Source organism: Miscanthus floridulus, chromosome 9, assembly GCF_019320115.1.
Source record: "Miscanthus floridulus cultivar M001 chromosome 9, ASM1932011v1, whole genome shotgun sequence".
NCBI lineage: Eukaryota > Viridiplantae > Streptophyta > Magnoliopsida > Poales > Poaceae > Miscanthus > Miscanthus floridulus.
In genome coordinates, this window is record NC_089588.1 from 115,424,610 (window position 1) to 115,452,529 (window position 27,920).

General features: G+C 52.6%; 1 protein-coding gene and 1 long non-coding RNA gene across 2 annotated transcripts; one reads left to right on the plus strand and one right to left on the minus strand.

Annotated features, from left to right (window-relative positions):
* The first annotated feature begins 673 nt into the window (after nucleotides 1-673).
* On the plus strand, nucleotides 674-27,330 carry LOC136482723 (uncharacterized). The gene is made up of 4 exons (XR_010765176.1): nucleotides 674-806; nucleotides 905-1,051; nucleotides 26,941-27,085; nucleotides 27,224-27,330. It is a non-coding gene; the product is annotated as an uncharacterized lncRNA (long non-coding RNA).
* On the minus strand, nucleotides 761-27,613 carry LOC136482722 (tropinone reductase homolog At1g07440-like). Its single transcript, XM_066479920.1, has 4 exons — nucleotides 27,229-27,613; nucleotides 26,924-27,149; nucleotides 1,808-1,914; nucleotides 761-1,035 (listed from the first exon to the last, which is right to left on the minus strand). Exons 1-4 carry the CDS (start codon nucleotides 27,514-27,516, stop codon nucleotides 871-873), a joined length of 786 nt encoding a protein of 261 aa, XP_066336017.1. The 5' UTR covers nucleotides 27,517-27,613; the 3' UTR covers nucleotides 761-870.
* Nucleotides 27,614-27,920: the final 307 nt, after the last annotated feature.

Here is a 27,920-nt window from a genome sequence, read left to right on the forward strand (position 1 = left end):
TTGGGAGTGCCCTAACACCCGATACTCCCCTATGTGGGCGAGTGCGGGACTTTGTCGCATGGAGCATGCAGAGGGGAAGGGAAAACTATCATGGTTTCTGTATTGGGTGCCCTAACAAGCTAATATTGCCATGATTTATCGATTTTATAGCCAAAAAATGAAATCAATGTCGATGGATGGTGCAACGTGTAGACAAGATTTGCTTTAGGAAAAAGAATTTGACCGTCCAGGTAATAAATAAAAACAATGAATTTATAGCCCTGTGTGGGCTATGGTATTCGGGATCCGATCCAAAACTTGGTGCACCACCACGTCCACATGACAAACAAAAGCAATGTCTTCTTCAGTTGGACTGTGCCGTAATGTAAGCCGGCACAGCGTCACGGCCCACGTGGTAAGCAGAAGCCCAACGCTCGTCTACGGCCTAAAAAGCACCGAAAGAGACGGCCCAGAATTACTTTTTAGAATCTTAGAATCTACTACTATATTTCGTAATTTATATTTACGTCGCTTCAAGTTCCGGATCATTGTTTTTCATCTTTTCTGGCTTGCTGTCTCATGAAGATATTGATGCAAGCGTTCAGGTGAAAGATCTTTAATTTGGAGCTGCTGAACGAATGCCTAAAAAAATCACAGTACAACCGTCAACCTGACACGATCATGTTTTTCAGCCCAACCCAAAACAAACGGCACAGAGAGTAATTATTGACCCGACGGTGACGGGGCCGAGTTCCAAGTTCCCAGCAGATAAACTGTCCACGGTGAATTATTGGCGCCTGACGGTGACGGCCGAGCAAAACAAACCCGTCTGTATCAGTTCCGGACCACATTTTTCATATTATTCTTCAGTAGCTGGCTGTTGTCCATCCATCAGGCGCTAATGGTGCGGCCTCCATCGATGCAGATGACCTGCCCGGTGAGGTAGGACGCCGCCGGCAAGCAGAGGAACGACACCAGGGACGCCACCTCCGCCGGCTCACCAAGCCGCCGCATCGGGACGCGTGACAACTCTTGCTGCACCACCGCTACCGGTAGCTGTATGTACACATATGTTAGTATGCACTTCTTACAATTCTAAAGTAATCACTCCCTCCACAAAAGAATGCAATTACAGAATCCGTGTTGGTCAAACTAACTCAAGTTTGATCAAGTTTATATGAAATAGTATTAGCTTGAATGTTAGTCCTTTTTTATATAAACCCTAAACCCTAATGGTGGTTATTTCATATCATGAATGTTAGTATTTTTTTATATAACTTTAGTCAAAGTTTAAACGGTGATTGACTTCTTGAAAAGCAAGAATTGAATTCATTTGTGATGAGTAATCACATTTCTGTGGGAGCCACTGACTAAAGAAATCCACCGCACGGCTACTCCTACCACACACCACACCAAGATTCCCTGAACTGGTGATGGATATGACTGATAATAGATATAGATACTTGCATCTTTTAGCTTCCTGCTTGGTCTATCCTCAAAGTCCAGTATTGCATCCTTTTCGGCAACATTATGTTTGATACATTTGATCGGTTAGATCACAAGAAAATATATACTTACTCTCTTTGTCTGGAAACAATGTTATTCTAGATTTGGACTAAGTCAAACGTTGTTAAATTTGAATGTTCATAGAAAATAGTATCAGCATTTGTACCCCTAAAGAATTGGAATTATATTTCATTATCTATCTAATAATACTTATTAATCATCATAAATATTAATACTTTTTTATATATAATTGTTAAAGTTGAGATGGATTGACTCCTAAAATAAAACAAGAATGACAATCCTTTTAGGACCCATGGAGTACCTCTTTAGCCATGTCTGTCACGATCACACCCGGTGCAACGCAGTTCACACGGATCTTATCACGGGCCCACTCAACAGCTAGGCTCCTCGTTAGCTGGTTCACTCCTCCTGCATGCATAAACATAATCATGAATGCAAGGGCAACCCCAAGATATATAAATATATGCATATGTGTACACTAGAGTGAGAATAACACTGAATTTGAAAATTTTATTCTAAAATGACAAGGTTTAGATGTGCCATTATTATTATGTATGATGAGTAATTGTTATGCACATTCAGTCCTTGTAGTTAAGTTGTTATTGCTTATGACTGACCAGAGGCGAGTTCGTGGCATTGCAACATGTCTCTTGGATTGTGACGTGCAAGTGTTAAGCATGTCATGGCGGTCCATGCCGATGGGGAAGGTCAAGCGAGTGATTCAGGCCGATGCACCATAGGCGGTGAAGGATGTACATAGAAGCTTAGACCAAGGGACTCAAGGTAGAAGGATAGACCGTGGATAGCAGGCACGTGGGCATGACAACAAGAACAAGTGGGTGCACGAAAGAGATGAACACACCGTGGACTAAAGACAAGGAAGTGACCAGACCAAGTCAAGGCGGGAGTGTGAGTACTTGGCGATCAGACGGTCTAACAACAAGCGGGATACTCGTGGACATCGGGGAGGTTGCATAGAGGCAACACGACTCTAGTTGTTTTTGTGGTTTTGGCCTCAAAACTACTGCCTCAAGACACCCGATTTCAACCTCAAAACTGGGGTGGAGAATCAGAGGACGTGTGGCATCATCACTGATCTTGCATCAACACAAAACGAAGTTGTGAAGGCGTCAGGTCCATCGGATGGATGAAGAAATATCTAGAGCATTTTGCATGACAGTGGTATATATCTAGTATTTGGTTCGAGGGGTATTCTAGTCTTTTACAATGGACCAATATGTATGGATGTGTCTGGTTAGGAGAGACAGCTCTTGAGATCCTAAATCATTTTTCTTACCTAGCCAAGAGCACAAGTAGAATGCAGAAATTAAAGATGAGTAAAGAGAGTGGGTACCTCTTGCTCTATTTTCCTTACATTTTAGTGGGAACATGAAGGGTGGTGACTAGCAACAACATTGCACCTAGATTTGAGCTTTAATCCATGGCATCATTTCTATGATTTGGAGCAAAATCCATTCCCTTCCCATTTATTCTTAACTTTTCCTTTTTCTAGGTTTTTGAGCCTATTTTTGTGATATTCTGTTCTTCATGTTTGGTTGCGATTTGCATAGGATTTTTGGGGGAATACAATGCTATAACATGGGTGACTAATTATAGGGTGTTCTCCACTAAATCCTCATATGAGCTCCAGAAAATTTTGAGTTTTCTAAAATTCCTCCTTTTTCTTATGTTTTTTCTAAAGTCCATGAGATTGATGAACAAAGTTAATCCTTTTAGCAAGATCTCTTGGGAACATCATCTCTACATGTTAGGGAAGGTGTGTGCCAAAGTTTCACAATTTTTGGAGCCTATTTGATCAAGTTTTGTATTTTATTTTCTTCAGTTTGTTGGAAGGTTGATTTCTGAACAGTCCGTAACTTCTGGACCAATTTCCAGACCTATCTTTTGGACATGAAAAACTTGCGAACATTTGTTTCGGAACTTCTGGACTTTTTGTGAAACTTGTGGACTTTAACACTTAAGTGTTGTTTTTCACTTATTCTTACTTTCGCTGTTATCTTTAGGCCTTCCTAGCATTGTTATAAGGTTATATAGTCACATTGTGGCTATGAGGTAATGTATTTGCTAGAAAGGAGATGTTCTGAGTAAATTTTGAGATATATGTCCAAATGTTTTTTGAGGTAAACACCGGGGAAGCTGAGAGGCTCCACCTCAATATATTTTCCACATATTCTGGCAAGCCAGTAATGGAGTGTGCAAGGCACCTATTACAGGGACGAGCCTTGAAGATCATAGAAGTACATGATATAGAGGAAGAGAGAAGGAATACAACGCCAACAAAACAAAACAAACAACAAACAACATGGTTCAGCTACAGGTTTAGCCTACATCCGAAGCTAGTGCGAGTACGACGTTCTCAGCCTATGCCACAACTAAAGACAGACTCTAAAGATCTCTAATTCATAAGCAGCTGTAAGCGAGTTGGGTTCGACAGACGACAATCAGGAAGTTGTAAGGTATTCAGTCGGTACAAACTGGTGACAACCGAGAGTTGCATCTCCTGTGAGGGCATCTGAGTTCCAACCGACGCCGACCAATGCCATTTGGGGGAGGAAGCCTCAAAGGGGGAGGAGCGCCAGGAGGAGAATGAGGAGATCTGGAGAAGAGATCAAGGTCCCCGCAGCCCAGCATATGATGAGGCAAAGTACACAGATGAACTAAAGGACGACAGAGCAAGCCATTGATGGCGAGCACCTGACAATAAGTAGTGTGCGCAAAGGCCAAGGGGTAGGAGGGTAGTCAGACCAATAACAAGATGGTCAAGGAAAGCAACCAGGGAGAGCACAGGGACATGTCGTGAGCCGACGGGAGCATATGTGGAGCAACCAGGAAGAGCACAAGGACACCGTCGGTGTTTCAAACAAACACCAACTAGTAAATTTATAATTGTTGCGCGTTAGGCTCGGATGGTGTACTAAAGGACACAAGGTTTATACTGATTCGAGCAGAATGTCCCTACGTCTAGTTTGCTGCTGCTTGTGTTATTAGTACCGAAAAAAGGTTTGTAGTAGGGGGTACAAACGGTCGAGAGAGGGACAGGTCCCAAGTCTCTGATGGAAAGGTTGAAAGGACGCCAAGAGCTTGGTTGCTGCTTGATTGTGTGTTGTGTATGGAATTGATCTGTCCCTTTAGTGGGGCGTCCTGCCCTCCCTTTTATAGACCAAGAGAGGAGCAGGGGTTACAGATGGGAGAAAGAGGAAAAACCCAAAGGTAGAGAAGGTCTTTCGAGGGCGTCGGGTCTTCCTTTTCCCTTGAGCCTGCCTTGCTGACATGGCAGACCATGCTAGGGATAGCATGTTTTGTTGATCCTGATAGGGCCAGGCTTTGGCTTCGTTTCAGCAAGTGGTCATGTCCCATCCTTCCCTGGCAGATGGTGCGGTGTGTCAAGGCATTCGAGCCATGACTCTGCTGGGAGTAGACGGGGAAATGACTATACGCCTGTTACCGTAGATGATGTGATTTCTTCCTTGACTGTAGCAGTTGCCGTATGCCTGTGTTAGTATCCACGCTCGAGGGCTGATGGCGGCGCCTACAACACTGTAGGACAAAAGTCGACGCCTACAACACTGTTAGGGCTCTGTCAGGTCGAAAAGGGCTTAAAGCGCCTGTCCTGTCGTATCCTAATGGTACCTTCCTACAGGCATGTAGGGCATAGTCCTCGGTACTGCTGTTGACCTGAGTGTCCTATCTTACCTTCTACTCATCATCATGAAGGAGCAAGGTGCAGTCGTCGGGCGAGGCGAAGCCTACCCTCAGCCATCGGGCGAGGCGAAGCCAGCCCTCGGACATCGGGCGAGGCGGAGCCTGCCCTCAGCCATCGGGTGAGGTAGAGCTCGCTTTTGGACATTGGGCGAGGCGGAGCCAGCCCTCAGCAGTCGGGTGAGATGGAGCCTACCCTCGGTCATCGTTCGGGGCAGAGCCGGCCCTCAGTTGTTGGACAAGGCGGAGTCTAGCCCTCGGGGGTTGGGTGAGGCAGAACCAATCTTCCATCATTCGGGCAAGAAGCGTAGTAGCGGTCTTGTCTGACCAGGAGCGTCAACGTTCGATGGTTATTAGTTCCACCTCATTAGGTACCCCGATATTAGGTCCCCGATAGTAGCCCCCGAGCCCCCGAGCGATTTGGATAGAATCGCCCAGGGGGTGATTTGACTTGCCAGAGGCTGCGCGCGAGCGCACCCGACGGGTGTAGCCCCTGAGCCCCCGAGTGATTCGGGTAGAATCGCCCGGGGGTGTATTTCGATTCGCTAGAGGGTGCGCGCGAGCGCACCCGTTGGGTGTAGCCCCCGAGCCCGGGTGATTCGGATAGAATCGCCCGGGGGGTAATTCGATTCGCTAGAGGGTGCACTCCCAGAGCCCCTAGGTGATTCGGATAGAATCGCCCGGGGGGTAATTCGGACCCTTCGTGGGTATGGCTGTTAGATCTGGTGTTTTTGATAACTAGATAGTTCAAAGGGAGCCCTGGTATCCTGTTCGCATGGATTCATCCAGGGTTAGCCCGATTGAGATGTGTTTGCGGATCGAGACTCCTTTGAGGTTCTTGTGCCTGAGTTCTGTCCGCCTATGGGCCCATCCCTCGTTGGGATGGTCGTTAGGACTGTTGGGCCAGCCCTTGAACTCCTGGGCCCGGGCGGGATGGAGGAAAGCTTTTTGACCCATATTCCCTCTATGGGAAAAGAGTCTTGGTCTGCTCGGGAAGGCGAAACGTCCGACGCAATTTTGGTGGGAAAGCATAGGGATCCGTGACATGACATGGTGGTGTATCATGGCAGGCTCAGAGTCCTAGGTGGGTGGTTGCTCTTCTCGCATCCTAGGGTTCCATACTTCGCCTCCTCGCCTTTGCACCTGCAACCTCCCCCGCCAATCGCCTGAGCCTCCCACACCCGCATCGCAGCCATCGTCAAGCTCGCGTTCGCAACGCCACCGCCGTCAAGCTCGCATCCACTCCCCTTCCAATTGTTCAATGGAGCCATGGTGTAGATCTGATATCACCCCTCAGCATCTGGAGGGCCTCGTTCACCGTGGCCTCCTTCACCCGCTGATCGCCATCGAGGAGTGGCGGCTGCCTAGTTTTGAGGATGAGCCATCGCCGCCTGAGGGGTATGTCATGTCTGTCGCCCACTTTCACAAGTGGGGATTTGCCATACCTGCCCACAAGTTCCTCCATGGGTTGTTAGATTACTACAAGGTGGAGTTGCAACACCTTACACCCAATGGAGTCTAGCACATTGTGGCATTTGTCGCCTTGTACGAGGGGTTCCTAGGGATTAGTCCCCACTTCAACCTATGGTGGTATCTCTTTGCCATCAACCTTTTGAAGAAGCGGGTCAGGAAGCAAGATCTGAGCGTGCTAATGGGATGTGTCGGCATTCATCTGCGCAACAAACGGGTGAACGAATACTCGTCGATGCGTCTATCGACCTCCAACAAGGGGTGGCATTCACAATGGTTTTACATCAAGGACGACGTTGTCGCCCCCTTGCTAGCGTTCTCCGAGCGCATCATCGAAGAGGTCCCGAGGTCGTGGAAGTGGGGTATCTCGGACAAAGATAAGAAGAGGATCAAGGACAATCTCACTGTCCTCCAAATTCTAAAGGAGAGGGGTGTGAAGGGATCGGGGATCATCGACGCCTACCATACATGGAGGGTGGCAACACTAATGAGCCACGCGCTTCCCCTGTACCTAATGGGGCCCGGAGCATCGCTCGAAGGGATGGTGCTTGTCGATGAAGCGCTCCCCCCTTTGAAGTGGTGCAGCACATCAAGGAGGCAATGGAGCCTTCGAAGGACAGTGCCGACGTTGTCCTTGATTTCGTGTATCCGGTGCCAGGGCATCCCCCAATGCGGCTGGAACTAGGGTTCATTGATTTCGTAAGTTCTCTTTCCCCGTGCCTCCTTTTTACTCGAATTCCTGGCCCCTTGATGCTGACCTTAGGATCGCAATACTAGCCAAACAAACTCATCTTTGGTGATAGCCCAGCTCCGCTACCAAAGGACCGGATCGTGGCGATGGCTAATCGCACTGCGACCGAGTGGGATAGGAAGACAAGGGAGCTCAAGAGAAAGAAGATGCTACGGAAGCAGCAAGCACGGGAGCGAGGAGAGGAGACAGGTAGCGATGATGATGAGGAGGAGGGGTTTGACAATGTGGAGTGGGATGTCCTAGAGGGTTAGGATACGCTGACAGGTACCGCTTTATCCATGTAGGGACCCTTTCCGTTCCATGCGGAGGGAAGTGAGTCCGTGAGGCCGACAGAGATGGCCCAAACCATCAGCCTGTCCATAGGAGCAGGAGACAAGGGAGACGAGCCCCCTTGCCCGGGAGTAGGGGGCAGGCTCGAAACAGTCCTGCCTAGATGAGTTGGAGCAGGAATCTGGGGGTTCATCCCCAAAATGTTCCTACCGCCCAACAACGCCAGCGTAAGTCTCTGATTCCTCTGTTCTTCCTATTTTCTGCCTTTCTATTTTTCAATGTGACCTATGCCTTTTAACTTTTGCAGACTCTTGCGATGGGGCCGTTCTTTGGTGCTGGCGCCCAAGAAGAGTGTTGCTCTTCAGTTGGAATAGGTGCTATCGCCCAACGTCGCTCCTATTTTGGGCAGGAGTAGAGCCAATGTTGTGGTCTTGTCGGCCGGTCAGGCGCCGCCAGCGATGGCGCCCGTGCCCTCGGTGGGTCAAGTAGGTGCCGGGGCTAAAGAAGCGCCCTCGGGGGTCGCCGAGTAGATGACGGTGGAGGTGACTCCACTGCCTACGTTGGGGCGGATGGAGTTGCCGCCCGCTCTTTATGGAATCCTTTGTGGTGGGCACGGCGCCACAAGCCGAGGCCCCGGCATCGCAAGCGGAGGTGGCCACAACCGTGACAAGCTAGGCATGGCCGGACGTAGCGACAGTCGTGTCCGAGGGAGCAGCGCAATCCGTGCCACCGGCGGCACAGGCAGCAGCGCCCGAGGGAGGTCGGATGGAGGGGGACAAGGCCAAAGGGTCCCCAGGTGTTGTGGCGGTGGTGGAGAGGATCAGCGGGGGTCACCCACATGGGGTGAGCCACCGCTCTAGTGGATGGCTCCTCAGGACCCAACGTCGACTCTCTTCTCGCTCGACGATGCTACCAAGAGCATAGAGCGGGAGAGTCTCGATGTTGGGTTCTCAGCTATGATGGATGCCTTGAGCCAGGCCAGGGGCATCCTGCATGACATCATCATTCCCACTGGCTGGGTATCCGCTTGGTCTTTCCTCTCGCTTTCTTCTTTCTTCACGTATTCTTGTATTTTTGTATTTTTGATACTGGTCTTCTTTTTAGTCCCTCATTGCTCGTAGTAGGGGGTACAAACGGTCGAGAGAGGGACAGGTCCCAAGTCTCTAATGGAAAGGTTGAAAGTACGCCAAGAGCTCGGTTGCTGCTTGATTGTGTGTTGTGTATGGAATTGATCCGTCCCTTTAGTGGGGCATCCTGCCCTCCCTTTTATAGACCAAGGGGGGAGCAGGGGTTACAGATGGGAGAAAGAGGAAAAACCCAAAGGTAGAGAAGGTCTTTCGAGGGCGCCGGGTCTTCCTTTTCCCTTGAGCCTGCCTTGCTGACATGGCAGACCATGCCAGGGATAACATGTTTTGTTGATCCTGATAGGGCTGAGCTCTGGCTTCGTTTCAGTAAGTGGTCATGTCCCATCCTCCCTCGGCGGACGGTGCAGTGTGTCAAGGCGTTGAGCCATGACTCTGCTGGGAGTAGACGGGGAAATGACTATACGACTGTTACCGTAGATGATGTGATTTATTCCTTGACTGTAGCAGTTGTCGTATGTCTGTGTTAGTATCCACGCTCGAGGGCTGATGGCGGCGCCTACAACACTGTAGGACAAAAGTCGGCGCCTACAACACTGTTAGGGCTCTATCAGGTCGGAAAGGGCTTAAAGCGCCCGTCTCGTCGTATCCTAATGGTACCTTCCTGTAGGCATGTAGGGCATGGTCCTTGGTACTGCGGTTGACCTGAGTGTCCTGTCTTACCTTCTGCTCATCATCATGAAGGAGCAGGGTGCAGTCATTCGGCAAGGCGGAGCCTGCCCTCCGCCATCGGGCGAGGCGAAGCCAGCCCTCGGACATCGGGCGAGGCGGAGCCTGCCCTCAGCCGTCGGGTGAGGCAGAGCCCGCTTTCAGACATCGAGCGAGGCGGAGCCAGCCCTCAGCAGTCGGGTGAGGTGGAGCTTGCCCTCGGTCATCGTTCGAGGCGGAGCCAGCCCTTAGCCGTTGGACGAGGCGGAGTCTAGCCCTCGGGGGTTGGGCGAGGCGGAACCAATCTTCCATCGTTTGGGCAAGAAGCGTAGTAGCGGTCTTGTCTGACCAGGAGTGTCAACGTTCGATGGTTATTAGTTCCACCTCATTAGGTACCCTGATATTAGGTCCCCAATAGTAGCCCCTGAGCCCCCGGGCGATTTGGATAGAATCACCCGGGGGGTGATTTGACTTGCCAGAGGCTGCGCGCGAGCGCACCCGACAGGTGTAGCCCCTGAGCCCCCGAGTGATTTGGGTAGAATCACCCGGGGGTGTATTTTGATTCGCTAGAGGGTGCGCGCGAGCGCACTCGTTGGGTGTAGCCCCCGAGCCCGGGTGATTCGGATAGAATCGCCCAGGGGGTAATTCGATTCGCTAGAGGGTGCGCGCGAGCGCACCCATCGGGTGTTGCCCCAGAGCCCCCAGGTGATTCGAATAGAATCGCCCGGGGGGTAATTCGGACCCTTCGTGGGTATGGCTGTTAGATCTGGTGTTTTTGGCAACTGGATAGTTCAAAGGGAGCCCTGGTATCCTGTTCGCATGGATTCATCCAGGGTTAGCCCGGTTGAGATGTGTTTGCGGATCGAGACTCCTTTGAGGTTCTTGTGCCTGAGTTCTGGCCACCTATGGGCCCATCCCTCGTTGGGACGGTCGTCAGGACTGTTGGGCCAGCCCTTGAACTCCTGGGCCTAGGCGGGCTGGAGGAAAGCTTTTTGACCCATATTCCCTCTATGGGAAAAGAGTCCTGGTCTGCTCGGGAAGGCAAAACGTCCAACGCAATTTTGGTGGGAAAGCATAGGGATTCGTGACATGACATGGTGGTGTATCATGGCAGGCTCGAAGTCCTAGGTGGGTGGTTGCTCTTCTCACATCCATTGCCCCTATAAAACCAAGGGGTTTGCCCCTAGGGTTCCGTACTTTACCTCCTCACCTTTGCACCTGTAACCTCCCCCGCCAATCGCCTGAGCCTCCCGCACCCGCATCGCAGCCATCGTCAAGCTCGCGTTCGCAACACCACTGCCGTCAAGCTTGCATCCACTCCCCTTCCAATCGTTCAATGGAGCCGTGGTGCAGATCTGACATCACCCCTCAGCGTTTGGAGGGCCTCATTCGCCGTGGCCTCCTTCGCCCGCTGATCGCCATCGAGGAGTGGCGGCTGCCTAGTTTTGAGGACGAGCTATCGCCGCCTGAGGGGTATGTCATGTCTGTCGCCCACTTTCATGAGCGGGGATTTGGCATACCTACCCACATGTTCCTCCATGGGTTGTTGGATTACTACAAGGTGGAGTTGCAACACCTTACACCAAATGGGGTCTAGCACATTGCGGCATTTGTTGCCTTGTGCGAGGGGTTCCTGGGGATTAGTCCCCACTTCAACCTGTGGTGGTATCTCTTTGCCGTCAACCTTTTGAAGAAGCGGGTCGGGAAGCAAGATCTAAGCATGCTAATGGGATGTGTTGGCATTCATCTACGCAACAAACGGGTGAACAAATACTCGTCGATGCGTCTATCGACCTCCAACAAGGGGTGGCATTCGCAATGGTTTTACATCAAGGACGATGTTGTCGCCCCCTTGCTAGTGTTCTCCGAGCGCATCATCGAAGAGGTCTCAGGGTCATGGATGTGGGGTATCTCGAACAAAGATAAGAAGAGGATCAAGGACAATCTCACTGTCCTCCAAATTCTAAAGGAGAGGGGCGTGAAGGGATCGGGGATCATCGACGCCTACCATACATGGAGGGTGGCACCACTAATGAGCTGCACGCTTCCCCTATACCTAATGGGGCCCGGAGCATCGCTTGAAGGGACAACGCTTATCGATGAAGCGCTCCCCCCTTTGAAGTGGCGCAGCACATCAAGGAGGCAATGGAGCCTTCGAAGGACAGCGCCGACGTTGTCCTTGATTTCGTGTATCCGGTGCCGGGGCATCCCTCAGTGCGGCCGGAACTAGGGTTCATCGATTTCATAAGTTCTCTTTCCCCGTGCCTCCTTTTTACTCGAATTCCTGGCCCCTTGATGCTGACCTCGGGATTGCAATACTAGCCAAACAGACTCGTCTTTGGTGATAGCCTAGCTCCGCTACCAAAGGACTGGATCGTGGCGACGGCTAATCGCACTGTGACCAAATGGGATAGGAAGACGAGGGAGCTCAAGAGAAAGAAGATGCTACGGAAGCAGCAAGCACGGGAGCGAGGAGAGGAGACAGGTAGTGACAATGACGATGAGGAGGGGTTTGACAATGTGGAGTGGGATGTCCTGGAGGGTTAGGATACACTGACAGGTACCGCTTCATCCATGTAGGGACCCTTCCCGTTCCATGCGGAGGGAAGTGAGTCCATGAGGCCGATAGAGATGGCCCAAACCATCGGCCTGTCCATAGGACTGGTGGGAGCTGGCGGATCTGCCACCGTGCCGGTGATGCCGGTAGAATGGGTGCCTTTACTACCGTGCCCCACGAGCTGATCTGGGCGGGCGGATCTGCCGCCACACTGGTGGTGCCAGTGGAGGGGGGCGGCTCCCCTACCGCGCCCCACGAGCTGAGAGGGGCAGGTGGATCTACCGCTGCGCCCGAGGTGCCGACAGAGAGGGGTGGCTCCACCACTATGCTCTCAAAGACAAGGGAGACGAGCCCCCTTGCCCAGGAGCAGGGGGCAGGCTCGAAACAGTCCCGCCTAGATGAGTTGGAGCAGGAATCTGGGGGTTCATCCCCAAAATGTTCCTACTGCCCAACAACACCAGCGTAAGTCTCTAATTCCTCTGTTCTTCCTATTTTTCTGCCTTTCTATTTTTCAATGTGACCTATGCCTTTTAACTTTTGTAGAATCTTGCGATGGGGCCGTTCTTTGGTGCTGTCGCCTAAGAAGAGTGTTGCTCTTTAGTTGGAACAGGTGCTATGGCCCGACGTCGCTCCTGTTTTGGGCAGGAGTGGAGCCAATGTTGTGGTCTTGTCGGCCGGTTAGGCGCCGCCAGCGATGGCGCCCGTGCCCTCGGTGGGTCAAGCAGGCGCTGGGGCTAAAGAAGCGCCCTCGGGGGTCGCCGAGTAGATGATGGTGGAGGTGACTCCGCCGCCTACGTTGGGGTGGATGGAGTTGCCGCCCACTCTTTGTGCCATCCTCTGTGGTGGGCGCGGTGCCACAAGCTAAGGCCCCAGCATCGCAAGCGGAGGTGGCCACGACCGTGACAAGCCAGGCATAGCCGGACGCAGCCACAGTCGTGTCTGAGGGAGCAGCGCAGTCCGTGCCACCGGCGGCCCAGGCGGCGGCACCCGAGGGAGGTCGGATGGAGGGGGACATGGCCAAAGGGTCCCCGGGTGTTGTGGCAGTGGTGGAGAGGATCAGCGGGGGGTCACCCACGTGGGGTGAGCCGCCGCTCCAGTGGATGGCTCCTCAGGACCCAACGTTAACTCTCTTCTCGCTCGACGATGCTACCAAGAGCATAGAGCGGGAGAGTCTCGATGTCGGGTTCTTAGCTATGATGGATGCCTTGAGCTAGGCTAGGGGCATCCTGCGTGACATCATCATTCCCACTGGCTGGGTATCCGCTTGGTCTTTCCTCTCGCTTTCTTCTTTCTTCACGTATTCTTGTATTTTCGTATTTTTGATACTGGTCTTCTTTTTAGTCCCTCATTGCTCGTAGCTAGGAGAAGTCCCAGTTCCTCCACGGGCATAAGGTGGATTGGGACCACCTCACCGAGGAGGCCTGGCTGCGCGGAGTTGTGAGCGCCCAGCTCACTACCGCCCAACAGCAGGAAGCCGAGGTGCGTCGGGACGTAGAGGAGATCCATGGGATGTTCCAAGATGTGTTGGCGAGGGTGCAGCAGGATGAGGAGGCGGCTGCTAGGGTCCTAAAGGAGCAAGACGAGCTGCTCCAGAAGGACATCGAGGCTAGGCAGTAGGCCGTCGAGCTCCTAGAAGAGCTGGAGAAGGAGCGAAACCTCAAGCTAGAAGCCGAGGACAAGTTCATGGCCCTGCAGCAGAGGGCGAATCAGGATGCCGAAGTGATTGCCCGGCTATGTAGGGAGTGAGACGGCCTGTGAGGAGCACACCCAGGCCATCCGAGAGCGTGATAAGGCGCGTTAGGGGGTCAGCTCCTTCCGGGTAGATGTTGGAGTCACAGTGGCCCAAAGGCTAGAGGCCGAGTGCGTCTCTGCCAGGCTGGGCATGGAGCTCGCTGAGGTGCGGGGGATTCTTCAAGCTGAGAGTGATGAGCACAATCTCCTACGCGCTGCTATTGGGGTTGTTTTTGATGACCTAGGGGTGGCACAGTCGGAGGAAATCGGCTCACTTGCGGCCCATGCCGTGGATATCATGGCGTGGGTGCACCAGCTTGAAGAGGATGCCTTTCACACTAGGATCACCCAAGCCTTTGCTATTACCCACTCTCATTATGATCAGGAAGTTAACTTGGAGGCAATGAGCCTTGGCTTCATGCCTGGCTACAAAAACTTTGAGCTGGATGAGATTGAGAAGGTGGTGACTCCCATTGCGCAGAACTTGGCAAACAGGCTAAAAGACATAGTTCTCCCTCCGAGGAAGTAGTTAGTTGAATAAGTTTGATAAACATTTATCCGTAATATGTGGACAAGTGTTGATACTTTTGTGTCTATAGACAGATTTGTAATTTCATTTTGAAATCTTGTTTCGTTCGTTTGAGCTTACTTTCTTCCCTTTTGTAATTGAAAAAAAAAGCTTATGCGATCCAACCCTTCCGTTGGTTAAGACCATAGGGCCTGAGGTGTATAAGGGGGAAATTTTGATTATGCTGGTGAGCAAAGTTACCATAGCTATCGGGGCGTGGGTTTTTGCAGTCTTACTAGGCATGGTCGTTTATCTGCTCCCACAAACCTTGCTGCTAACCTTAACACAAGGAAGCGGTCCGATGCAATGACTATTTCAAAAAAAGGAGGTATTTATACCTTTGTCAGCCCCTGAGTGAGATCTGACCCCTTGCGGTCGCTGGGGCAGGATGTTACTGGAGACCGAAGCGAGGGTGGCAAACTTACTCTTGTATTCGCACGTACCCCTTACTTAGGATTTTGGCAATTGTTCCATGACCGTGCGTTTGGTCTCATTGCTGGGCTGGCCTTCCCCAAGCCCCCGTGTGTGGCGGTGATTCGGTCAAGGGTTGGCTCGTCTTGTGATTGTCGCCCTGTCCGTGGTTTCTACAACTGGAGGGGTTGAGGTGACATCACTTACCTCGAAGGCTCGAGTGACGTGCTTGATGAGCTCGCTAAGGGGGATATTCGGATAGAATGCGATCTCGTTGCTTTGCGACAGAGTCGGCAAAGCCCCCGGGTGGTGTTCCGTTGCTCCTAGACCTGCCTTCCAATAGATTCCCCCTCAATGGGGATTCTATGGGCTCGGCTAGAGGCTAGATTAAACTAGAAGGTTGAGATGACCCTATCCGCCTCAATGCAGGTTGGGCAAAGGCTGCTAAGGCTCATCTGCTTTTTCTCCCCTGACTCTTGTTTGACACGAGGCGGCCTTGGACCCTTCGTGAGCTAGCCTTCAAACCTCGGTCTCTCGATCTCGGATCGAGCGGCTCCACAACCCCTTGGGGTCTGATAGGGGTTGGCCGTGTTTCGCACATCACCCCATCCTCGGGTTCCACAACCGAAGGGGCTGAGTTGACGACACTTACCTCGACGGCTCGAGTGTCATGCTCAATGAGCTCACTAACGGGTATGTTTTCGTGTGGAATCCAGGTACTTCATTAGCTGACGGGGCGGTAGAGCCCTCATGTGGCATTTCACTACTTCTTAACCTGCCTCTTGGTAGATGCCTGAACCGTTCGATAGGCTCAGGTGGCCCATTGGCCTCTCCTTGATAGAGATTTTGTGGGTTTGGCTTGAGGTTAGAATCAAACGAGAAAGGTCGAGATGTCCCTATCCGCTTCTGAGCGGGGTCGGGCAAGGCCGCTGGGGCTCCTCTTAGTTTTTCTCCCTTGGCTCTATTTGACATGAGGTGGCCTCGAGCCCTTTCCGGGCAAGCCTTTGAACCTTGGTCAGTCATATCGAATGAGGCGAGTGCCATTTCCTGGCGCGACACGAAGCGTTGTGATGCGATGATCGCATATGCATCGTTTGGATGTATGGGTTTAATTGAAATGAAAGTGGGGGTTGGTAATGTTACCTTGGTGGTATGAGCGACGGGAAGCTCTTACCGGATGTTTGTTTGGTGTTTGAGTCCAACATTTGCAATGGGGCCGGTGTAACCTGCACAACATCGCAATTTTTCATTTCCATATCTCGGTGGCGATTCGAGTCGTTCGATTGACTTTAAGCGACCTAACAGCTTCTCCTTGAAGGAGATTCTATAGGCGAACCCCTCCGAACCCTTCTTGAGAAGGCGGATGCTAAAGCTTGGGGTACGGGGAACTTTGAATTCGATTCTGCTGGTGAACAAAAACATCGTAGCAGCCGGGGCATAGGGTCTAGTGGTTCGTCTAATTTTACTCAAAGTTTTACACCCGCACATCATGCCTCTTGTTTTTAAATGAAAGGAGGGGTCAGGCAATGAGGATGTCTAAATAAGTAGACACTCTCAATAGCCCCGAACGATGTCCGTGCCCCTACCGTTGCTAGGGTTAGAAGCTCGGTAATGAAATTAACACGCAAAGTAAATGAACAGAGATGCTTATCTTTGAGCGGTCGTTCGTTCGTTGTTTTACCTGTGCCGTCAAATCAACCTAGGAGGACCGATGGGCTCCCCTTGATGGGGTTCTGTTGTCGGGTCTTTCTAGGTCCTGCCTGGGGAAGCGGAGAGTCACCTGCATGTCGGTGCACCCTGATTCTCATGCCCGGTGCGCGGTAGTGGTGGGCCATGCCCAAGCAATGTCTTGTTTGACCAGGTGACTTCCCATCGACCAGAGCATGTCCCATTAGTCTAGGCGCATCCCCTTGGATTCCCATCAGCATTGATTTCCCATCTACATTGAATAGGGCAAGAGAGAGAGTTTTTCATCCCAACCTTTTGCCTTTCCTCAGCCGTTGCACCTCTTCCTTAAATATGGAGGGGGAGAGGAGTTCTTGTCCCATTCCTTTGCCTATTCCTGAGCCGCTACCTCTCCTCCTTTCTCCTTCTTGCTAAGCACGTTCGTATGTCACGATGATTCCTAAGTGAGAGAGGGTAATGCGAGGGAGAGGAGAACTCACAGATCCCTTCGTGAATTCAGAGTGCGATGTCGAGCTTGAGGTCATCCAACGTAGATGAGATGGTGCTGGCTACCTTTGTCGAGAAGGGGTTGCTGCTGCCAAAGGAGGAGGCGCACTAGAGGGTGTCGAGCGTCGTCGGCTTTGTCGTCGTCCATGAGGCCTTTGTCGGGATGGAGCCATGCGGGAAGCTCTTCTGATGAATCTTCTCCGAGCAAGTCTTGTCGGTGGGGAAGCCACCCAGGACTACGTCGATGGGGGGTTTCATCCTTGCAGCTGCTCAGATCGGCCAGTTCATGAAGCTTGATGAGATGTCGAAGACATCCATCAGCCATGGCGGCCTTTCTTCGGTGGGAAGCGCCCCCCGTCCAGGTGCCATTGTTAGGGTTATGGCTGATCATGATGGCGTAGTTCCTAGATGCCCTAGCGAAGGTGCCACGGTCATCGACGTGGTGCTCAACATTGCAGACGATGATGCCCTCGAGGATCCCACAGAGCTGTAGGACGTCGCTGATGAAGAGCGTGGCGCAAAGACCATAGTAGTAGTCATAGTGGAACTAGTCAGAAATTGTAATCGAATAAGTTGTGGGGGAGCCCCCGAGTGAACAGTCTTTTATATTTATGAATGCATCAGACCTTTTCGTGATGAAATCACTTTGTAAGCGATGAATTTGTGCAAAAAATGAACAAGTTTTCAACTTTCATTACGACAAACAATTTTTTAGCTCTTCTCCCTCTTTTTGTAAAAGAGGTTTGGTGCCTTCCAACCCTTCCCATAGTTAAGGTCGCAACAAACTCGGAGTGCGGGCGAGCCAATTCTGATTACGCTAGTGAACAATGAGGTCGTAGCCGCTGGGGCATGGGTTTCCCACAGTCCTACCAATTATACTTAGATTTTGTTCCTGAAATCCAAGCCCTTAGGACTTGCCATGAGAAAAGAGGGAAAACACACAGAATGTTTGCAAAGATAACACAGAGAGTGTTTGCAAGATAAACGTACTTATATCAGCCCCGAGTGAGGTCCGACCCCTCGCACTTTGCAGGGGTCGGATGTCACTAAAGATCAGGGATTTTTTATGACAAAAACTGACAAGAGAAGGTATGCATTTATTTAAGGGTAAAAACGACGTAGCTGCTCAATGTTCTAGGCGTTGGTGAAGACCTCGCCGTTGATGATTTTTAACTTGTAGGCGCATGGCCACAGTACTTTCGCGATGGCGTACGGCCCCTCCTAGGGTGGGGAGAGCTTGTGGCGGTCGTTGTTGCTTACACAAGGTGGAGAACCAGGTCCTCGACGTTGAAAGCTCGGTCCCACACCCTTCGGCTATGGTACCGACGCAGCGTCTACTGGTACTTGGCTGAGCGGAGGAGGGCAACGTCACGGGCTTCGTCTAGCTGGTCCATGGCATCTTGGTGGGATGCCTCGGCTCCCTATTTGTCGTATGCTCTAATTCTTGGTGCTCCATAGTCGAGGTCGGTTGGGAGGATGGCCTCGGAACCATAGACCATGAAGAAAGGCGTGTAGCCGGTGGCTCGGCTGGGAGTTATTCTCATGCCCTAGAGCACCATAGGGAGCTCGGTGACCCAGCGTGCGCCAAACTTGTTCAATCGGTTGAAGATCCTGGGCTTGAGGCCCTATAGGAGCATGCCGTTTGCGCACTCGACCTACCTGTTCGTTCGGGTGTGCGTGATGGCGGCCCAATCGACCCAAATGTGTTGTTCATCGTAGAATCAAAGGAATTTCTTGCCGGTGAACTGTGTGCCATTGCCCATGATGATGGAGTTTGGTACTCCAAAATGATGGATGATGTCAAGGAAGAATAGCATGGCTTGCTCGGACTTGATCACGGAGATTGCCCGAGCTTCGATCCATTTTGTAAACTTGTTTATGGTGACAAGCAAGTGGGTGTAACCCCCGGGTACCTTCTTGAGTGGCCCAACCAGATCAAGCCCCCAGACCATGAAGGGCCACGTGATGGGGATCATCTGGAGTGCCTAGGCTAGGAGGTGAGTTTGTCGAGCGTAGTACTGGCACCCTTCGCAGGTGCGTACGATCTGCTCGGTGTCGGCTACTGAAGTGGGCTAGTAGAAGCCCTGTTGGAATGCGTTCCCAACCAAGGTTCTAGGCATGGTGTGGTGACCGCAGACCACTCTGTGGATATCACTTAGCAGAAGCTTCCCCTGTTCGACGAGGATATAGAGCTATAGGATCTCGGTGTGGCTTCGCTTGTAGAGTTCGCCCTCTACAAGAACGAAGGACTTGGCACGACGTGCGAGCCGTTGAGGTTCCATCTTGTCCATTGATAGAGTGTCACGGAGGAGGTAGTTGAAGTAGAGTGTTCTCTAGTCATCTAGAGGGTCGGGCTCTATCACTGGATCCTCTTCAAGCTCCATGACCTCGGGGCCAGATAGAGCCGTTGGTTGGTTAGCCCTGAAGGCTGGATCGGACGAACCATCGTCTACCCGTTCTAACCCTTTGTAGCGTACTGAGGGCTTATGTTGGTCATTGGCGAAGACACCCATTAGCACTGGCTCTTGACCGGACACTGCTTTTGCAAGTGTATCGGCTGCCTCATTGAGGCGCCTTGGGATGTGATTGAGTTCAAGGCCATCGAATTTGTCCTCTAGCCGTTGGACTTCTTGGCAGTATGTAGCCATCTTAGCATTGTGGCAGCTTGACTCCTTCATGACTTGGTTGACGACCAGCTGGGAGTCGCCCCGGATGTCAAGGCGTCAGATGCCCAACTCGATGGTGATTCGTAGCCCGTTGATGAGCGCTTCATACAAAGCCACATTATTTGATGAGGGAAATGGAGCTAAACCATGTACCTCATGTGGACCCCAAGGGATGATACGAAGACCAGCCCTACGCTGGCGCCCTTCTTCATCAGCGACCCATCGAAGTACATCGTCTAGTACTCTTGATTGACGACCATCGATGGTGTTTGGACCTTGGCCCATTCCATGATGAAGTCAGCCAACACCTAGGACTTGATCGCCGTTCGGGAGGCATACATGATGCCTTGATCCATCAACTTGAGTGCCCACTTTGCGGTTCTTCCTGTGGCATCCTAGCTCTGGACGACCTCGCCGAGGGGGAACGACGTCATAACCGTCATGGTGTGTGATTTGAAGTAGTGGCGTAGCTTCCCCTTGGTGATGAGGACGGCATACAGGAGCTTCTAGATTTAGGAGTAGCAGGTCTTGGAGTCGGATAGTACCTCGCTTATGAAGTACATAGGGTGCTGCACCTTGAGGGCGTGCCCCTCTTCCTTCTGCTCTACTACCACGGTGGCGCTGACCACTTGCGTGGTGGCCGCTATGTATAGCAGGAGGGATTCTCCGTCGCTTGGAGGAACTAGGATCGGGGGCCTTGTCAGAAATAGTTTGACCATGTCAAGTGCCTTCTGGGCCTTAGACGTCCACTTGAAGCGGTCGGCTTTCTTCAAGAGTTGATAAAGGGGGAGACCTCATTCACCGAGGTGCGAGATGAATCGACTAAGGGCGGTGGGGCACCCTATGATTCGTTGAACCCCCTTTATGTTCTAGATCAGGCCCATCCTTGTGATGGCTGAAATCTTCTCTGGGTTGGCTTCAATGCCATGCTCAAAGATGATGAAGCTAAGCAGCATGCCACTCAGGACCCCAAAAACACACTTCTTGGGATTGAGTTTGATGCCATTCGCCTAGAGTTTCGCAAAGGTTTGCTCAAGATCGGCAACGAGGTGGTCAGCCCATTTGGACTTAACTACGATGTCATCAACGTAGGCCTCAATGGTCCACCCGATGAGGTCCCCAAAGCATCTAAGCATACAGCATTGGTATGTAGCCCAGCGTTCTTCAGTCCGAACGACATTGAAACATAGCAGAATGATCTGAAGGGGGTGATGAAAGAGGTCATGAGCTGGTCGAACTCTTTCATCGCAATTTGATGGTAGCCGGAGTACGCATCAAGGAAGTAGAGGGTTTCACACCTCGAGGTAGAGTCGACTATTTGGTCTATGCACGGCAAAGGAAACAGATCCTTTGGGCATGCTTTGTTGAGACCCGTATAGTCAACACACATCCTCCATTTCCCACTCTTCTTTCATACAAGAATGGGATTAGCTAACCACTTTGGGTGGTATACTTCCTTGATGAATTCGGCAGCCGACAGTTTTGCTATCTCTTCACCGATGGCCCTGCACTTCTCATTGAAGCGACGCAGGCGTTGCTTCACCGGCATGGAGCCTGGATGGATTTTCAAGGTATGCTCGGTGACCTCCCTCGAAATGCCTGGCATATCTGAGGGTTTCCACTCAAAGATGTCTTTGTTATCTCGGAGGAAGTCGATGAGCGCACTTTCCTATTTGGAGGAAAGTGTGGTACCAATGTGTACCGTTTTACCCTTGGAGCTGCTGGGATCTATGAGGACCTCCTTGGAGCCCTCTGTCGATTCGAACGACCTGGTCGACTTCTTTGTGTCGGGTGCTTCTTCATCAACCTCCTCCCAGAGGGCAGTGAGTTCCCCAAAGGCGACGACAGTTGTGGCATGGCCACAACACTCGACCTCACACTTGTAGGCGCGTTGGAAGGAGGTGTTGACGGTGATGACCTCATGGGGGCCCGACATCTTTAGCTTGAGGTATATATAGTTGGGGATGGCTATGAACTTTGCATAGCATGGACGTCCCAGGATGGCATGGAAGGTTTCGGGGAACCCAACCACCTCGAAGGTGAGGGTCTCAGTCCTATAATTGAACTAATCCCCAAAGGTAACGGGCAGATCGATCTACCCGAGTGGCATGGCCTGCTTCCTGGGCACGATGCCATGAAAATGCGCTCGGGATGGGCGGAGGCGCATTCGGTCGACGCCCATCACGTCGAGCGTCTTGGCGTACATGATGTTAAGGCCACTGCCCCCGTCCATCAGCATTTTGGTGAGTCACTTTGGGCCGACGATTGGATCGAACACAAGCGGATGTCTCCCTAGGTGGGGGACGGTTTCTAGATGGTCAGTCCGATCGAAGGTTATGGTAGACTCCGACCACCAGAGGAAGGGAGGTGTGGCCGGTTGGGCTGTGTAGACTTCACGACGCGAGACCTTCTGACGACGTTTGGAGTCATAGACCACCGATCCTCCGAAGATCATAAGGCAGCCGTCTGGCATTAGATAGCCATCGTCCTTCTCCTCAACATCCTCCATAGTGGGGGGATGGTCTTTCCCCTGCTCCCCCTTGTTGGAGCCTCTAGACAGGAACCGCCACATGAGGCTACAGTCCTTGAGAAGATGCTTAACAGGAAAAGTGTTGTTCAGGCATGGCCCCTTGAGTAATTTTTCAAAGTGGTTCGGAGTGCCCTCCATGGGCTTCCGACCACCCTTGTGGTCAACAGCGGCCACGAGCGAGTCCTCACGCCGTTGCTTGTTATTCTTCCTTTTGGCGGAACGATTGGAAGTGCCTTCACTGGCACCCTCGTCCCGCCTTGCCTTGCCCTCGAGGTGATCAAAGATCGCTCTGACCGCCTCTTCTCCTAAGGCATGGTTGGTGGTGATGTCCAGGAGTTCCCTGGTGGTTCACAGGCCCTTGCATCCCAGCTTATGAACCAAAGACTCGTAGGTCGTCCTAGGCAGGAAGGCTCCTATCATGTCGGCGTCGACGATATTAGGGAGCTTGTTGCACTATCAGGAGAAGCATTGAATGTACCCACGGAGGGTCTCACCAGCCTTCTGATGGCTGCTCTTGAGGTCCCATGGGTTTCTAGGGCACTTGTATGTGCCCTGGAGGTTTCCCACAAAGATCTCTTTCAAATCCGCCCAACTCTAGATTGCGTTGGATGGTAGGTGCTCCAACCACACTCGTGCCGAATCAGCCAAGAACAGTGGAAGGTTGCAGATAATGAAGTCATCATTATCTACACCACCGGCTTGACAGGCAAGCCGATAGTCTTCAAGCCAAAGTCCACGGTTTGTCTCCCTAGAGTACTTAGGGATATTGGTAGGTGGTCGATACCTTGGCGAGAAAGCGGCGTTGAGGATGTGTTGGCTGAAGGCCTGGCAGATCGGGGCTCGGGCTCCGATCCTCGCTGTTGTCGTAGCGTCCGCCGCGATGAGGATGATAGCCGTGGTGGGCTCCTTCCCTTGGATTGCTGTAGGTGCGTCTGCAGGCGTCGAGGATGCTGCGTGCGTCGCGGTTGCCCCCGAGACATTGATGTATCGGGATCGTAGCATGCTGCCAGCCACCTTGTGGTGCTTGGTGGACTGATGCATCCCTGGCGGGGTGCACCGAGGGCGTACGCTGGCTGGTGTCGAGCTCGTGTCACCGAGACAACGAGCTCTCCGCCTACTGCACCGCCGCACGCTCAAGTAACGTGCGAATTTCACGATGGGCCCGATGATCCTCGGGCGTTGCGGCCTCTGGAAGGCCATGGAGCAAGGCCTTGCAGCGGCGATGTTCTGGCTTGCCCGAGCGAAGTGAGGAAGGGTTTCATCATCGGCGATGATCCTTCAATTCATGTCATGGACCACAGCGCATGCGCACCCACCGTCTCCACGGCGTTCGATCTCTCGATCGACCTCCGCGTATTCCAGCACAAGCGCGAGTCTGGCTTCATTGATCTCCTGCTTTCAGGCTCTTAGCTGCTCCACCCCTACGCAAGGTGGGGTCACCGTCCCCCCTTCAATTCTGTCACCAGGGTTGCCTGACGGGGTTGCCCCCTCTGTGGAAATGCTCTCGACGTGTCCCTCGGGGGTACCCTCCATGAAACATTCCCAGGAGGGGTGATGGCTCCCCTTACTGGAGTCAGAGTTAGAGTCCGACCCCGACCCCTCCACGAGGAGGCCATGGAGAGATTTCGTGATGCTTTCGATCATCCCCACGAACTCGTTGTTCATAGGGGACGAGATCGTGCGCTGTGCCACAAGGTGGCTAACGATCGCCGCGGCGTTGCGGAGACCGAACGGAAGCGCCGTCGGGGCGCTCCACACGGAGTGTTTCGGGCAGAGGGTGAGGCGGCCCAGGTCCTCCCTGGACGGCTGGGGTCCAAGGGAGGCACCGGGCTGGCGCTCAAGCCTCCCGTAGTTGAAGCCGATGGTGGGGAGAGATTGGATGGCAGCATGGGCCAACATCAACTCTCCTCCCACCGTGATGATGAAGTCCAAGTCACCGAAACGCATGTGTGCGCTTGGGACCCAGCTGATTGCGTGGCTAGCCATCCGAGGCTTGATTTGGAACGTGCAAAGGATCCTACATGACGTGCCAACTGTCGGTGTTTCGAACAAATACCAACTACTAAAGGACACAAGGTTTATACTAGTTCGGGCAGAATGTTCCTACGTCTAGTTTGCTGCTGCTCATGTTATTAGTACAAAAAAAGGTTCGTAGTAGGGGTACAAACGGTCGGGAGAGGGACAGGTCCCAAGTCTCTAATGGAAAGGTCGTAAGGATGCCAAGAGCTCGGTTGCTGCTTAACTGTGTGTTGTTTGTGGAATTGATCCGTCCCTTTAGTGGGGCGTCCTGCCCTCCCTTTTATAGACCAAGGGGGAGCAGGGGTTATAAATGGGAGAAAGAGGAAAAAAACAAAGGTAGAGAAGGTCCTTGGAGGGCACCGGGTCTTCCTTTTCCCTTGAGCCTGCCCTGCTGACATGGCGGACCAGGCCAGGGATTGCATGTTTTGTTGATCCTAATAGGGCCGGGCTCTGGCTTCATTTCAGCGAGTGGTCATGTCCCATCCTTCCCCGGCGGACGGTGCGGTGTGTTAGGGCGCCGAGTCATGACTCTACATGGAGTAGACGGGGAAATGACTATACGTCTCTTACTGTAGACAATGTGATTTCATCCTTGGACTATAGCGGTTGTCATATGCCTGTGTTAGTATCCGCGCCCGAGGGCTGATGGCGGCGCCTACAACACTGTAGGACAAAAGTCGGCGCCTACAATATTGTTAGGGCTCTGTCAGGTCGAAAAGGGCTTAAAGCGCCCGTCCCGTCGTATCCTGACGGTACCTTCCTGCAGGCGCGCAGGGCATGATCCTCGGTACTGCAGTTGACCTGAGTGTCATGTCTTACCTCCTGCTCGTCATCATGAAGGAGCAGGGTGCAGTCGTCGGGCGAGGCGGAGCCCGCTCTCGGACGTCAGACGAGGCGGAGCCAGCCCTCAGCCGTCGGGTGAGGCGGAGCCTGCCCTCAGTCATCGGTCGGGGCGCAGCCAGCCCTTAGACGTCGGGCGAGGCGGAACCAATCTTCCATCGTTCAGGTAAAAAGTGTAGTAGCGTTCTTGTCTGACCGGGAGCGTCAACGTTCGATGGTTATTAGTTCCACCTCATTGGGTACCCCGGTATTAGGTCCCCGACAGACACGCCGTGCACGGACGAGAGCAGGTGTGCTTTGTATGGATGTCTTCAAGAAGGGAAGCGACGTTCACGGACACACAGGCTCATAAGGGTTTTCACCCCGAGACCTGTCCAACTGCTGCAGCAACCTTGAAAAGGCTTCCGCGATAGCAGAAAATAAAATCTTCAGCGACGCCTGTAGGAAGGGATACGACACCAATTGCGTCATCGTTGCTGGCCTAGAGTAACAGCCAGGCAGGGTTTTTACATAGATTCCATATGCCTACAGTAGTAGCTGAAGCATTGTAGACGTCTACCACGCTGCCAGTCAGCCACGAACCGGTCGCCACTCTCGCTGGCCACGGCTCGGCCAGCCAGAGCCCAGACCCGCCGTGCTAGAACTAGCCGCCGTCAAGGTTTTTTTTATCGGCCGAAATTCATGAAAATTTCTGAAATTTCCTTTCTATCCATAGGGTCCGATAAAATTTGACATCGGCCAAATTTTTCCCTTCTTTCCTGCTTCCACATAGACAACCCAAATTCAGCCGTGCGATAATCCCACGCTATAATGTTTTATTCTTGTTCTTATCTGTGAACAAGTGATGTTTAATAGCTTAGGAATAGTTTCAAGTTAAATTCTATGGATTTTTTTCAAAACAATTTGAATTTTTTTTTTGAATTTGGTCCGATATTTCCAATATATCTTGCTTATCCTATTTATCCATGACCTCCGATAAATTTTTATTTCCGATAATGAAAACCTTGGCCGCCGCAGGCTGGCCCCAACCAACCACAGCCCGGCCAGGGGCGTTGCTCGACCAAAAGAAGCCCCGCCGGGCCCTGCTCGTGTTCGCTGCCCCAGATGTGGGGGTCGCGCAACGAGCTGAGCGGGAGCAGTAGGGCAGATGCAGCTGCCGCGTCTGCCGCACAGGGTGGAGGGGGTAGCGCCATGCCGCATCCGCCGCTCAGGGCTGCTGCAGAGCCCTGCAGGAGCAGGCCCGTGACGCAGCAGACGCTGCGACGACGAGCAGGGGCCCCACGGCAGGAACCGGCGGACGGCGCGCCTTGGGACACCCAGTGGCCAAGGTGTACCTGCACCCGAGCCCCTCCCTGGCCAGCAGCCGCAGCTTGCGCGCGGAGCTGCGGACCAGGACGTTGTACGACGCGCGCACGCACCGCCACCACCGTGGAGCCACAGCCGGCTGGGAGTCGCGTTGCCGGGCCGCACACCATAGATCCAGTGACCGAAAGCACGGATCTGGCCCATAGAAGCAGGGATCTGGCCGGAGAAAGAACAGGTCGATAAAATTTTGTAGTTGGAAAGAAGAGATGTGGTGGAGGAAGGAGAAGAAGCACGCGGGTGGCTGCTTTGTTGGGCGCCGCCTGCTGTCCGCCGCCGCTACAGCCATTGTTGCCAGGGAGTCGCAGCGGCAGCGGCTGAGCTGGCTGGGAGAGGCGCTGTGCCGGCGGGGGAGGCGTCGCCCCTCGAGTCGCCGAGAGAGACGACGCGAGGGGGCTCCTTCCGACCTCTTGTAAGGGGAAACAACCGCATGGTGGTATCCATTCATCCGGCCTCTAGTTTGTCCGGACTCTAGTACCCTATTCTATTTGGTCCTTTGATTTCTTTTCTGAAACGATTTGTCACATATATAACATTTTTTTAGAAAGAAAACTATTTACCTTTGGTGACGCTGTAGAGCACTTCCTGTTGGAAGCCCACGAAGCTCGCGATGGAGGAGATGTGGACGACACTTCCCCCGCCGGCGACGGAGGCGTTCCGGAGGAGCGGGTGCCCGAGCTGGCTGAGGTGGAAACACGACTCCAGGTTGGTCGCCATGATCCGTGAGTAGTCCTCCGCCGTGTACTCCGCCGGCGGCTTGAGCATCAGCAGCGCCGCATTGTTCACCTGTACGTACGTGCACAGATGGACTACGCCGTCAAGCTGACAGCTATTGATGAATGCTTTCGCTTCACCTTCAGCTTACCAGGATATCGAGCTTCCCTTCGAAGGTCGCCTTGACCGTGTCCATGAGCTTCTCCCGGTCGGTGCGCACGGCGACGTCGCAGACCGAGACGGTGACGCGGAGCCCCTTCTCGGCCCACCGCCGGCGGCACTCCTCCAGGTCCGCCGCGCTGCGGGCGCACGTGTGCACCCGTGCGCCGAACCCGGCCAGCTCCTCCACGATGGCGTGTCCGATCCCCTTGCTACCTCCAGTGACCAGCGCTGTGGCGCCGGCCAGGCTCCACCTCTCGCCACCGGCCGCCGCTGCCATCCTCTGTTTTTGTGTATCTTGTGTGTTCAACTTCAACTTGTACTATAACGGTGCGATGCCAGTACCTTTTAATGAAATACGGGCCACCATGATGTTCTTGTTCGACAAAAAAAATTGTCCCACCATGTGCTTGTTCAGTTGTTCGAGAAAAAAAATGTTCCACCATGTTCTTGTTCTAGAAAGAAAATGCTGCGATGCCAGTGACAAATAGTATAATGCTGTTGAGTTGATTCCAATACACTACAGCTGTACTAACAATTTGAGCCTATTTTGTCATTGCAAATGACAAATAAGAGACCTGCCGCCTCAAATATTGCTTCTTTTCAGGCAACAGTTAACAGACCCAATCTCAGTCATCATTTGTCAGGACTTTTCGGAGTAAGTTGTTTGGCTGGTTCACATCC

Excerpts from the sequence above, each read along its gene's own strand:
- LOC136482722 (XM_066479920.1), bottom strand. The coding sequence starts at position 27,516 with ATGGCAGCGGCGGCCGGTGGCGAGAGGTGGAGCCTGGCCGGCGCCACA. Across the intron at positions 27,150-27,228 it reads AAGGGAAGCTCGATATCCTG|GTGAACAATGCGGCGCTGCT; the intron begins GTAAGCTGAAGG and ends ACGTACGTACAG. Across the intron at positions 1,915-26,923 it reads GCTCTACAGCGTCACCAAAG|GAGGAGTGAACCAGCTAACG; the intron begins GTAAATAGTTTT and ends TTATGCATGCAG.